The 14,352-nt window shown below is 44.7% G+C and overlaps 1 protein-coding gene across 2 annotated transcripts in view; it reads left to right on the forward strand.

Annotated features, from left to right (window-relative positions):
• The window catches only part of FOCAD (focadhesin), a 272,768-nt gene that overhangs the window by 54,983 nt on the left and 203,433 nt on the right, over nucleotides 1–14,352 (forward strand). For both annotated transcript variants that reach the window (XM_073666136.1, XM_073666149.1), the window contains exon 6: nucleotides 5,939–6,040. In XM_073666136.1, the coding sequence (XP_073522237.1) occupies nucleotides 5,939–6,040 (102 nt within the window). The remainder of the gene's footprint in view (nucleotides 1–5,938; nucleotides 6,041–14,352) is intronic.

Consider the following 14,352-nt stretch of genomic DNA (forward strand, 5'->3'; position numbering starts at 1 on the left):
TGCTTGCTGCTGGGGCGGGGTGTGTGGGAGAGGCGGAATCCACCATATGAAAGTGCAGCTGGAGAGGCTGTGTCATAGGGGTTGAGCCAGGTTTCGGTGATTCCGAGGAAGGAAAATTTGTTAGTAATGAAAAGATCATGGATGTAGGAAAGTTTGTTGCAGACGGAGCACGCATTCCATTGAGATCCTGTTAGTGGGACTGGGGAATAGGGGGCTGAGCGGATGGGTACAAGGTTAGAAAGGTTGCGGAAATCTGTGATTGATTTAGGATGAGAGGTAGATGTGACTGTGGGGATGTGGTGGGGTGGCCGGGGTTTGGAGAGATATCGCCAGCATTGAGGAGGAGCAGAGAAAGTGTTAGTAGGTGGGAGCAGGAGAGCGCATGAGGTGGCTGTCTGTGCTTAGAGACACAGGATTGTATGTTGAGGATCAGTTCTGAGGAGAAGGTGAGGTGGATGGGGAGGATGGAGGGAGAGATGACCAGTTCCCTACTAGGAGTACGGATTAGAGGGGTTAGTAGAAAGTGAAGGACTATAGAGGAGAAAGTGAAAACTAACAGGAACATTGTTTACTGTGACTAAATATCCAGTTCCCTTCAGGTTCAATTCAGGTATAATTCTTAGCTGAGTATTTCTTCAGTACACTTCTATGTTACACTTGTATATTATGCTGACAGATGACGTCCTTCAATAGAAGTTGCATTTATTTTGACCTCCTGGGATTGTATACTGCCACAGCTCACATAGTAGCACAAATATATAGATAATGTTTTCATAGCCTACATGTGACAATGCTGAGATGCTATCACTGGCAAAGAACATGGCGATCAGGTGGCACAAAGCTGGCAGCTTCAGTTGGTATGCCTTTTACTATGTATTATTGTCAGATTTATAAAGAGAACATTTATTCTGCGGGTGAGTGAAATTAGCTTAAATTGTCATTTTTGCCAGTATTACCTCTTGCAGGTTATTACGTGCTTATCACAGCCTGAATCCGCAATCAATTCACTGCAGCGTTATACCCATTACTTCTGCAAAGAATAAAGGTAAAGTGAACCCTAAGACCTGCTCACCGTGCCCGGCTGCTCTCCCGACTTCAGCATGATGGCACACAAACATTTTTGCCAATTTCCACAACTAGAAGGTCTGCGATTAATTTCTGCTAAGTCTCTAATCTCGTGTAACATCCTGTTCCCTTGCTCTTTATTTGGAGATTCTCTCCTCCCCTTCCCCTGCACGGCGCACTCTCATTTCTGTCCATGAAAAGCCTTAGCTGCTGGACAAAGAAGCTGGCTGGTGTACTAAATTATCTCTTATACCATGCAGTTAAATGCTCGCTTTCTCTGCAGCTCCAGCCGAGTGAATGCGGGCTGATTTGGCCTGTTTAAAGTAGGAAACCATTTTTCCTGAAAATGGCTTTTTAGCTTTTCCGCAATTGTTTGTTTGGTACTTTTTTTTATGTTAAACTGTCTAAAATTAGTATGTGTAACTTTCTATAGTCTTGTAAAATAATTTCCTTTTTTAATAATAAAAAAAAATAAAATAAAAGGAGTGAACAAATAGGAGTCTTAAAGATTTACTTAAAAGCTGTGGGTGAACATTATAACTTAACGTACAATGTTAAGTCGAGTACAAGCTGCCATATTTTCGATCAATGTTTTATCGGGATGCTCTGAAGACAGTATAATCTGTGAGCATGTGCCCATTGTAGCATGCACCAGTATTGTCCATTTTGCAGCATTTAGTAGTCTGGCCTATTGTATGTGCCAGATTGCAGCATATAGTAGGCTGGCCTATTGTATGTACCAGATTTTAGCATATAGTAGTCTGGCCTATTGTATGTACCAGATTGTAGCATATAGTAGTCTGGCCTATTGTATGTACCAGATTGCAGCATATAGTAGTCTGGCCTATTGTATGTACCAGATTGCAGCATATAGTAGTCTGGCCTATTGTATGTACCAGATTGCAGCATATAGTAGTCTGGCCTATTGTATGTACCAGATTGCAGCATATAGTAGTCTGGCCTATTGTATGTACCAGATTGCAGCATATAGTAGTCTGGCCTATTGTATGTACCAGATTGCAGCATATAGTAGTCTGGCCTATTGTATGTACCAGATTGCAGCATATAGTAGGCTGGCCTATTGTATGTACCAGATTGCAGCATATAGTAGGCTGGCCTATTGTATGTACCAGATTGCAGCATATAGTAGGCTGGCCTATTGTATGTACCAGATTGCAGCATATAGTAGGCTGGCCTATTGTATGTACCAGATTGCAGCATATAGTAGGCTGGCCTATTGTATGTACCAGATTGCAGCATATAGTAGGCTGGCCTATTGTATGTACCAGATTGCAGCATATAGTAGGCTGGCCTATTGTATGTACCAGATTGCAGCATATAGTAGGCTGGCCTATTGTATGTACCAGATTGCAGCATATAGTAGGCTGGCCTATTGTATGTACCAGATTGCAGCATATAGTAGGCTGGCCTATTGTATGTACCAGATTGCAGCATATAGTAGGCTGGCCTATTGTATGTACCAGATTGCAGCATATAGTAGGCTGGCCTATTGTATGTACCAGATTGCAGCATATAGTAGGCTGGCCTATTGTATGTACCAGATTGCAGCATATAGTAGGCTGGCCTATTGTATGTACCAGATTGCAGCATATAGTAGGCTGGCCTATTGTATGTACCAGATTGCAGCATATAGTAGGCTGGCCTATTGTATGTACCAGATTGCAGCATATAGTAGGCTGGCCTATTGTATGTACCAGATTGCAGCATATAGTAGGCTGGCCTATTGTATGTACCAGATTGCAGCATATAGTAGGCTGGCCTATTGTATGTACCAGATTGCAGCATATAGTAGGCTGGCCTATTGTATGTACCAGATTGCAGCATATAGTAGGCTGGCCTATTGTATGTACCAGATTGCAGCATATAGTAGGCTGGCCTATTGTATGTACCAGATTGCAGCATATAGTAGGCTGGCCTATTGTATGTACCAGATTGCAGCATATAGTAGGCTGGCCTATTGTATGTACCAGATTGCAGCATATAGTAGGCTGGCCTATTGTATGTACCAGATTGCAGCATATAGTAGGCTGGCCTATTGTATGTACCAGATTGCAGCATATAGTAGGCTGGCCTATTGTATGTACCAGATTGCAGCATATAGTAGGCTGGCCTATTGTATGTACCAGATTGCAGCATATAGTAGGCTGGCCTATTGTATGTACCAGATTGCAGCATATAGTAGGCTGGCCTATTGTATGTACCAGATTGCAGCATATAGTAGGCTGGCCTATTGTATGTGCCAGATTGCAGCATATAGTAGGCTGGCCTATTGTATGTGCCAGATTGTAGCATATAGTAGGCTGGCCTATTGTATGTACCAGATTTTAGCATATAGTAGGCTGGCCTATTGTATGTACCAGATTTTAGCATATAGTAGGCTGGCCTATTGTATGTACCAGATTTTAGCATATAGTAGGCTGGCCTATTGTACGTACCAGATTGCAGCATATAGTAGGCTGGCCTATTGTACGTACCAGATTGCAGCATATAGTAGGCTGGCCTATTGTACGTACCAGATTGCAGCATATAGTAGGCTGGCCTATTGTACGTACCAGATTGCAGCATATAGTAGGCTGGCCTATTGTGTGTACCAGATTGCAGCATATAGTAGGCTGGCCTATTGTGTGTACCAGATTGCAGCATATAGTAGGCTGGCCTATTGTGTGTACCAGATTGCAGCATATAGTAGGCTGGCCTATTGTGTGTACCAGATTGCAGCATATAGTAGTCTGGCCTATTGTGTGTACCAGATTGCAGCATATAGTAGTCTGGCCTATTGTATGTACCAGATTGCAGCATATAGTAGTCTGGCCTATTGTATGTACCAGATTGCAGCATATAGTAGGCTGGCCTATTGTATGTACCAGATTGCAGCATATAGTAGTCTGGCCTATTGTACGCACCAGATTGCAGAATATACAACCCCTGGCAAAAAATTATGGAATCACCGGGCTCGGAGGATGTTCATTCAGTTGTTTAATGTTGTTGAAAAAAAGCAGATCACAGGCATGGCACAAAACTAAAGTCATTTCAAATGGCAACTTTAGGGCTTTAAGTAACACTAAAAGAAATCAAGATAAGAAATGTGGTACTCAGTAAGGGTAATTTTTTTCAGACCAAGCAGAGGGAAAAAATTATGGAATCACTCAATTCTGAGGAAAAAACGTGTTCACTTTAAGAGAGTTTCCCGCAGTGTTTATTTTCTGCAGGTTGGGGTGGGGGTGTTTGGTACAAAATTACATAAATATTAAAGCGGTTGTCCACCCCTGAAATTTATTTCTGAAACCTTCCAGTATGCTGTAAAATAAACCTTACTCTCCTTAGTGATCCTCCGCTGCTTCTCTACTGACACTTCCCGGGTCTCCCGTCAGTCTACAAACTTACCCTTCTGTACAAATGGGCATGTGACCACTTCTGCTAGTAATTGCACCGTAACATATACTTTCTGCATCAGCTCATCGAAATTTGAGTTTCTCTGTTTTGTCAGTCAATTGGAACCATTTATTTCTCCTGGTCGCGTAATGTTAGAACAGTTGTACTGCTTGTTATAACGCAGTTTAGAGCGATGACATGTAACAAAATGTCTACTGCTGTTATAACGTGACCAGGACAGATTAAAGTAAATATGGGTGTATTGTATCCCATTGAATGAAGGCAAGCATAGATCTTGAAAAGTGTAAAAAATTGCTATATAAAAGTGATTGGAAAAATTGTTTTGCTATACAAATATTGAACTTTATTTGCTTAACTGTCTCTCTTTTAAAGGGGATATCCGAGACTTGGGAAAAAAAAAAAAGTGCCTAACAGGCAGGTAGTTGGTACGTACCTGCCTGTTGTGCTCGGCGCCATTCTCCACGAGCACAGAGCGCTCACAGGCTTCCGCGGACGTCACGCCAAGAGCGCGTCAGTTTCTCTTCCTGTTGACAGGGTGGGACTACTGGTGTGATGCTGATTGACTGCCGGCTCTCCGCTGCCTAATTGGGGGAAACCGGCTGTCAATCAGCATGACACCAGTAGTTCCGCCCTGTCAACGGGAAGAGAAACCGCTGCTCTGCTCTGTTGACAGGGTGTAGCTGAATCTCCTGCAGGAGCGATCAATGACAGGCGCCGGGTACAACAGACAGGTAGTTGCCTATTAGTAACTACATGCCTGTTAGTCTTTTTTTTTAAATCCCGGATATCCCCCTTATATGAAGTACCACCAGAAGGAATTGAGCTCCTGCTGTACAGAGCAATTACAGAAATGTTCTATCAATGTGAATGTTATATTTTATACATCTGGAGGTGGGCAATAACAATGAATGCTACTGTAAGGCTGGCTATACGCATTGCAGATTCGATGCTGCTTTTCGACTGCGTATCTACGTTATTTCCACATCAAAATCTGCTTGTGTTACACTCAAATTGTGTTGTGAATTTCACACTATGCATTGCAAAAGTGTAGACCACAATAAAATCCGCACAAAGAGCTGACGTACATCATATTTTAAAATCCACACAGCAGGGAAATTTATGTGCAGAAAATTTCCGCAGAATGTAGATGGGATTTTTAAAAACGTATTCACTTTAGCACGTAAATCTGTGTGGAAAATCCGCATTGAATCTTCACCTTGTGCATCCAGCCTCAAAGTGATCACTCTATTGAACGTGAATGGGAAACTACAAAGATTGCTGTACCAAATCTGAAAAAAGTAGTTATATTTTATCTGCTTTATTTGTAAATGAGCCAGAAAACCACAGAAGTGGAATTGAATAGATAAGATTGCTAAAGAATGTTGTATTATAGGTCAATATGCAACTGTGTATGGCATGGCAACAATTTTTTTCATTAATTCTTCTTTTTTTTTTATAGGAATCCCCCACATCCATTTATCAGCATGCTTGAAAACAGACCCAACTGCTGGCCTGTCCTTTTGCAGCAGATCTCTGCAATTTCACTACAGACCACAGACTGGTAATATAATCTGAAACAACACTTCTTAGAAGTATTAAACTTGTTGAAATCCATTTGTGGGCAAAATTAATGCTTAAAGAGGTTTTTTGCTACAATAAATAATGCCCCCATCGATTTAAACAGTGGAAAGTCCTGTTGTAAATCACTTTCATTGTCATTTTTGCCTGTGCTATCGCTGACCGCTAACTCCGCATCACCCCGACTGCAGCCTCCTCTGACATCTGCTGATGTAACGTCAAGTTCCTGGGAACCCAGAGGGGTGACCCAGTGACGTGCACCCCCCTGGTTGACTGGGGGGCAATATATATATATTGCAACATATAAACTATTAAGTGGTAAAAAATATGTTCATTTTCTGAATTTTATTATATATCTTAATGCAACATGTAAGGTTACAGGCTTGTAGAAGGTCATCGTCTGTCTGAGAAGCATGAATATCTCAAGTAACTTATTGGCATAGAATGCACACACTTCTTCCTATTAGTCTATGGGTCACTTACAGGCCAAAGAAAGCAGTTGAAAATAATAAATAATTCCTTACGTCAGGATAATAGGAGAAGGATGGCCACAGTGCCCACATCTGATCAAATCGTGCTATACAATGCCCGCTAATGGCGCTTAATTTTCACACAGGATAATGTAATTTAATACTTGAACTAATTGATAGCTGTAAAGATGATTATTATTATTATTATTATAGCTCCATTTATTCCATGGTGCTTTACATGTGAAAAGGTGTATACATACAAGAACAATTACAATAATCTTGAACAAAACGTGACGGCGACTGGTACAGGAGGAGCGAGGACCCTGCCCGCGAGGGCTCACAATCTACAAGGGATAGGTGAGGATACAGTAGGTGAGGGTAGAGCTGGTCGTGCAGCGGTATGGTGAAGCGTCTGTTACTGCAGGTTGTACGCTTGTCTGAAGAGGTGGGTCTTCAGGTTCCTTCTGAAAGTTTTCACGGTAGGCGAGAGCCTGATATGTTGGGGTAGAGAGTTCCAGAGTAGGGGGGATGCACGGGAGAAAACTTGTATGCGATTGTGGGAAGAGGAGGTAAGAGGGGAGTAGAGAAGGAGATCTTGTGAGGATCAGAGGATGCGTGTAGGTAAGTAGCGGGAGACTAGGTCACAGATCTATGGAGGAGACAGGTTGTGGATGGCTTTGTGTGCCATGGTTAGGGTTTTGAACTGGAGTCACTGGGCAATGGGGAGCCAGTGAAGGGATCGACAGAGAGGAGAGGCCGGGGAATAGCGGGGGGACAGGTGGATTAGTCGGTTTGCAGAGTTTAGGATAGATTGGAGGGGTGCAAGAGTGTTAGAAGGGAGGCCACAGAGCAAGCAGGAGGTTGCAGTAAACGAGGCGGGAGATGATGAGAGCATGCACTAGTGTTTTTGCAGATTCGCGGTTGAGGAATGTGCATGTCCAGGAGATATTTTTGAGTTTGACTCGGCAGAAAGTGGAGAGGGCTTGGATATGTGGTTTGAAGGAGAGATCGGAGTCCAGGCTTACCGCATGGCAGCAAGCTTGCGGGACTGGGGAGAGTGAGCAACCATTGACATTGTTAGATAGGTTAAGTGGAGGGGATGAATGAGATGGTGGAAAGATGATGAATTCTGTTTTGTCCATGTTAAGTTTTAGAAATCTAGCAGAGAAGGAGGATGAAATAGTGCGGGATTTTGGTTAGTAGGGAGGAGATGTCGGGTCCAGAGATGTAGATCTGTGTGTCATCAGCATAGAGGTGATACTGAAAGCCGTGAGACTCAATGAGCTGTCCCAAGCCAAAAGGTGTAGACGGAGAAGAGGAGGGGTCCTAGGATTGAACCTTGGGGGGCACCAACAGTTAGGGGGCTAGATGAAGAGGTGGTGTGTGAGTGGGAGACACTGAATGTCCTATCTGTTAGTTATGAGTTATTGACGTTTCTGCGAGGGTGTGCTAGTTTATGGCGTGTGGATTGTTGCCCTGGAGAGGAGAGGGTGGATAAAGTAAGTTGTGGCCAGAAAGAGGGAGGGGTGAGTTACAGAGGTTAGAAGATGAGGTCCAGAGTGTGGCCATCTTTGTGAGTGGCTGCTTAAGACCATTGAGCAAGGCCGAAGGAGGAAGTGAGAGATAGAAGCTTAGAGGAAGCTGAGAGAGAAGTGTCAATGGGGATGTTGAAGTCTCCCATGATGATAGTGGGGATGTCAGCGGAAAATAAATGAAGTAGCCAGGTGATGAAATGGTCTAGGAAGGTGGTGGTTGATCCTGGGGGGCAGTAAATGACAGCCAGTTGGAGGTTGGAGGGGGAGTAGATGCGCACAGTGCCCTTCAAAAGAGGGGAGAGTAATGGAGGGTGGCAATGGGATTTGGGTGAAGGAGCACTTATCTGGCAGGAGAAAGCCAGTTCCTCCACCATGCTTGCCAATGGGGCAGGTGGTGTAGGAAAGGTGGAATCCACCATATGAAAGTGCAGCTGGAGAGGCTGTGTCAGAGGGAGTGAGCCAGGTTTGGTGATGCCGAGTGTAAAGGGTCTGGGAGGCGGAACCTCTGAGCTACTATACAAGGGGGCGGTCCTTGTAAGGGAGCGGGTGGCGACCAGGGTAGACGGGCAGGCAGTCACAGCAGGTGACTGGGACAGTCTCTGAATGAACGGACAGGAGGTCACGGCAAGTGACCGGGGCAGTCTCTGGATGAACGGGCAGGAGGTCACGGCAAGGGACCGGGGCAGTCTCTGGATGAACGGGCAGGAGGTCACGGCAAGTGACCGGGGCAGTCTCTGGATGAACGGACAGGAGGTCACGGCAAGTGACCGGGGCAGTCTCTGGATGAACGGGCAGGAGATCACGGCAAGTGACCGGGGCAGTCTCTGGATGAACGGGCAGGAGGTCACGGCAAGTGACCGGGGCAGTCTCTGGATAAAGGATTGGTACGACCTGTGGCGGCAGATGATAGACGTGAGCTACCAGGTGAGCAGGCGAGAGTCTCTGGATAAACGGGTGGTCACAGCATGTGACGGCGGAGCCTCCAGGAAGACCAACAGACAGGTAGCAGATGAGCGCTCCCAGGTGAGCGGGCAAGAGTCTCTGGAATAGCAGGTGGTCACAGCACGTGACGGCGGAGCCTCCAGGTAGGCAAGCAGGCAGGTAGCGGAGGAGCGCTCCCAGGTGAGCGGGCAGGAGTCTCTGGAATAGCAGGTGGTCACAGCACGTGACGGCGGAGCCTCCAGGAAGGCTAGCAGGCTGGTAGCAGATGTGCGCTCCCAGGTGAGCGGCCAAGCTGGTCCATAGACAGACTGACAGGAGTAGGAAGGCAGACCGTCGGACCTCAGGCTAGCAAGCAGGTAGCAGGAATATCAGGCAGGAAACAGACAGCAAACTGGCAGGACTCTGGCAGGAATCAGGCAGGTAACTGGCAACGGGACCTGAGGGCTGAAGCAGAGTAGAACAGTGCAACAACATTGCTCGGGCACCTCCATTTTGGAGGAGGTGCCTTATATATGGTGAAGTCCTCCGGCCATTGGCCGGGGACTCCTTAGGACGGCGCGCGCGGCCCCTTTAAGAGGGAGGGAGCGCGCGCCCTAAGCACGGTGGCCGGGAAGGAGCGCGCGCTGCCAGCAGAGCGGGAGGAGGACGCCGGGCTCGGAGCAGGGAGGTGAGGGGAACAGCGTCCCTGCCTAGCAGAGGGCAGGGACGCCGACGCTACACCGAGGAGGGAAAGTTTATTAGTAATGAAAAGATCATGGATGTAAAAAAGTTTTTTGCAGACGGAGCGAGCGTTCCAAAGAGCTCCTTTTAGTGGGACTGGGGGAGTGAGTGGGGGCTGGGCGGATGTGTATGAGGTTAGAAGGGTTGTGAGAGTGTGTGATAAATCGTGGATAGGAGGTGGAAGTGACTATCACTAGCATGTGGTGAGGAGGATTTGGGGAGATATTGCCAGCAGTGAGGAGGAGCAGAGAAAGTGTTAGTAGGTGGGAGCAGGAGAGAGCATGAGGTGGCTGTCTGTGCTTAGAGACACAGGATTGAATGTTGAGGAATAGTTCAGAGGAAGAGGTGAGATGAATGGGGAGGATGGAGGGAGAGATGAAGAGTTCATTACTAGGTGTAGGGATTAGGGTGGTTGTAAAAAGTGAAGGATTAAGGGGGTGAGAGTGAAAACAAACAAACATTGTTTACACTGTTCAAGTATCCAGTTCCCTTCAGGTTCATTTCAGGTGTAATTCATATCTCACACTTAAGCAATGGGACCCTTAAGGCGATGGACACAGACTAAAGTCTCTTTGCTCTCAATATATGTGCTACAAAATGCAGGCAGCTGTGAACCAGAGGGGAGTGGCCTCTGCTCATCTATATCAGATAGTTAAGACTGAGCCACATGCAGGGTATTTAAGGCAGAGTAAACAAGGTCATAAAGAAGGGTGGGGGTAGAGCAGTGATTAGATGAGAGACATACCAGAACACACATATAGCTAGCAGAGGTATGGGGAAATCACAGTAGGAGAAAAGCTGGGTTTCATAAAGATGAGGACTTCCAGTTTGGAAGCAATATGGATTCTAGCAGCGAGGAATATAAATTGAGATAGTCTGATCATTACATTAGGCACATTCATTGGTTTATCTCCTAATAAGCTGATGGCTGGCAATTTGGGGCAGGAGTAGCCAGTTATAGCTTCAATTAAAGTTGTAATTCAGAATGCTGAAACTATTGGGCACGACCACCACGCCTCATACATCATACTGTGAGAGTGGCAGCCTCTAAAGCAGGGATGTCAAACTCAAATGCACAGAGGGCCAAAATGAAAAACTTGGACAATGCCTCGGGCCAACCAGTATAATGGGCCCCACATAGTCCTCCATACAGAAAAATGGGCCCCACATAGTCCTCCATACAGAAAAATGGGCCCCACATAGTCCTCCATACAGAAAAATGGGCCCCACATAGTCCTCCATACAGAATACTGGGCCCCACATAGTTCTCCTTACAGAATAATGGCCCCACATAGGGGAGGCTGTTCTTGTGTCGCGGGCCAAATATAACCACCCTGAGGGAAAGATTTGGCCCATGGGCCAGAGTTTGACATGTACAGTTGTGCTCAAAAGTTTATATACCCCGGCAGAATTTTTCCTTTCTTGGCCTTGTTTCAGAGAATATGAATGCTAGCAAAAAAACTTTTTCTCCACTCATGTTTATTGGTTGGGTGAAGCAATTATTGTCATACTACTGTGTTTTCTCTTTTTAAATCTTAATGACAACCAAAAACATCCAAATGACCCTGATCAAAAGTTCACATACCCCAGTTCTTAATGCCATGTATTGCCCTCTCTAACATCAATGACAGCTTGAAGTCTTTTGTGGTAGTTGTTTATGAGGTTCTTTAATTTCTCAGATTGTAAAGCTGCCCATTCTTCTTGACAAAAAGCCTCCAGTTCCTGTAAATTCTTGGGCTGTCTAGCATGAACTGCGCACTTGAGATATCCTCCGAGTGGCTCAATGATGTTGAGGTCAGGAGACTGAGATGGCCACTCCAGAACCTTCACTTTGTTCTGCTGTAGCCAATAACAGGTCGACTTGGCCTTGTGTTTTGGATCGTTGTCATGTTGGAACGTCCAAGTACGTCCCATGCGCAGCTTCCGGGCTGATTTACCTCCAGTATTTGCTGATAACGTGCTGCATTCATCTTTCCTTCAACTTTTACCAAGTTTCCTGTGCCTTTTGTAGCTCACACATCCCCAAAACATCAGCGATCTACCTCCATGCTTTACTGTAGGAATGGTGTTCCTTTCAGCAAATACCTTGTTGACCTCTCTCCAAATGTAACGTTTATGGTTGTGGCCAAAAAGTTCAATTTTGGTCTCCTCACCCCAAATTACCTTGTTCCAGAAGTTTTGAGGCTTGTCTCTGCGCAGTAATGGCTTTCTTCTGGCGACTTGACCATGCTGCCCATTTTCTTCAAGTGCCTCCTTATTGTGCATCTTGAAACAGCCACACCGCTAGTTTTCAGAGAGTCCTGAATTTCAGCTGATGTTATTTGTGGGTTTTTCTTTGCATCCCGAACAATTTTCCTGGCAGTTGTGGCCGAAATTTTTGTTGGTCTACCTGACAGTGTTTGGTTATTACTGAGCCCTTGATTTTCCATTGGTTAATTACAGTTTGAACGCTGCTGACTAGCGTTATCAATTCCTTGCATATTTTTTTGTATCCCTTTCCTGTGTTATACAGTTTAACTACCTTTTCCCTCAGATCCGTTGACAATTCTTATGCTGTCCCCATGACTCACAATCCAGAAACGTCAGTGGCTGAATGAAAGATGCAAGAGTCTTTCTGGATCCCAGAAACTCACTCAGCTTTTATGCATACACACTGATTTACAGTTTTGGATGTTTTTGGTTGTCACTAAGATTTAGAAAGAGAAAACACAGTAGATTGACAATAAATGGCTTCACCCAACCAATAACCATGAGTGGAGAAAAAGTTTTTTTGGTTATCATTCATATTCTCTGAAACAAAGCCAAGAAAGCAAAAATTCTGCTGGGGTATGTAAACTTTTGAGCACATCTGTATGCTCTAAAGCATAAAGGGTAGGCACATAGTAAGCTCTACGTGGTATTTTAAGTGATGCTTCCCTCAGAGGCTTACTTACCAGCTACCCTTGCTTAGAATCTCGCAACAAATCTGCCACCTCTGAGGCAAGACATGGATATCCTCCTATAGTCATGTTTAATGTTAAAGGGACAGATACCATTATACTGGGAAAAGGTTCACAGAATGACGACAGTTCTGCACGGAAATATTATTTCTCACTGCCACTTATGGGAGTCAGTACGAAGACATGAACCTGGCCACATTTCTTTGCACTCTTCACTTGCAGTAACAATCTACCTTTTAGGCGCCTTATGTAAATCCATTAACGTTAACGTCCAGTAGGTTCCTGGATGTTTGTAGAGAATGAAATGTTCCCTTTGCACAACAAAGCATGCCTAGGTTTGTTCCTCTTGGCTTCCTTCTCCTTGTCAGAGGCTTCGCATAGGCAGCTAGCAGTGACAGCAGGAGCAGTGTACACAGCCGGGGGATATCAAGGAGGGGTTCTGGAAGCTGCTGCCGTCTTCTTGTCCCAAGCTGCCAAAATCAACTTCACATATATTGTACAGATTGGCACACTCTACAAAGCCTGCCGAGAGCTGACTTGGAATCCTACTACTCTGCATGACAGCATGTGAAATATTACAGCTGAGTAATGTTATAAATCAGTCAAGATACATTGCTAAATGGCACTGATTTTCTTTCCCATTTCTTGAATGGAGCTAGTGATTGAAGGAGTGCTACAATCTGTAAATTATCAGCTAATCCAGTGTACCTCTTTGTGTAATGCCTGTGGATTAAAGCGGATAGGCAGCGTAGTCCGTCTCCATACATCTTTTACCCGAAACAACACAAGAAATAGTAATAGGAATGAGCAAAGCCCCAACCTTCCAGCCCCCTATGCTGTGACAGGATGGTAATGCTCACATTCCTGCCAGGGATTGTAGCTTTTCCAAGTGCAATCCACTTCAGTAATTAACATTTTAACATTAAAAATCTCTAGTACGTTCATACTTGAGGGAAACGGTATTTGATCATGTGCATTTTTCAGTTTAATGTAGATGTACGAACAAATCACACACTGACGTGACACGGATGTAAAAATCGGACACACGCATGAGTTTTCTGGATGAAATTCTGATTTTTTTTTATACTGTTGGACGATTTCACACTCATGTGAACTTAGGCTTAGTGTCATCCAGAAAGACGGACAATTTTCATCTGTACTGTCTTTTGTTTGACATCTGTTTTTACACAATAGCAGTTAATAAAATTAAAAAGACCTAAATCAGTTCCCTAGGTTAACAATTGCAATGTATCCATAAAATCGTACGCTATGTGGTTGATTTGTATAGAATCCTTTTTTTTGCATATCCATAGACATATGGAAAAGACTACTGCATGCTGGAGTTATTTTTTTTTTACGTGCAGATTTTGATCATGAAAGGAAACGCTCATCTGAACAGCCCAATTGTATAATATTGTTCTGCGTGCTCTCAGTTTTTCCATGGACCGCTCTCAGACCGAAATTACGGTCATGTGAACTTGGTCTTACAATGACAGACAGCCTCTTAGGCCCTGGCTCAGGCAAGATCTAATAGGCTTATAGTAATTGTAGGGCTGTAACACCCCTCACACCTCATGATCTCATTGCAGAGGTGCCAGTGGGCTGGGATGATGGCTAGACCCCCTTTCTCTGTGTAGCCTATTAGACACCTCGCTAATCGATTACACAGAGGGTTCTTAATCTTATTGT

Source organism: Phyllobates terribilis, unplaced genomic scaffold (assembly GCF_046119375.1).
Source record: "Phyllobates terribilis strain yellow unplaced genomic scaffold, ASM4611937v1 Scaffold_1__5_contigs__length_1240528914, whole genome shotgun sequence".
NCBI lineage: Eukaryota > Metazoa > Chordata > Amphibia > Anura > Dendrobatidae > Phyllobates > Phyllobates terribilis.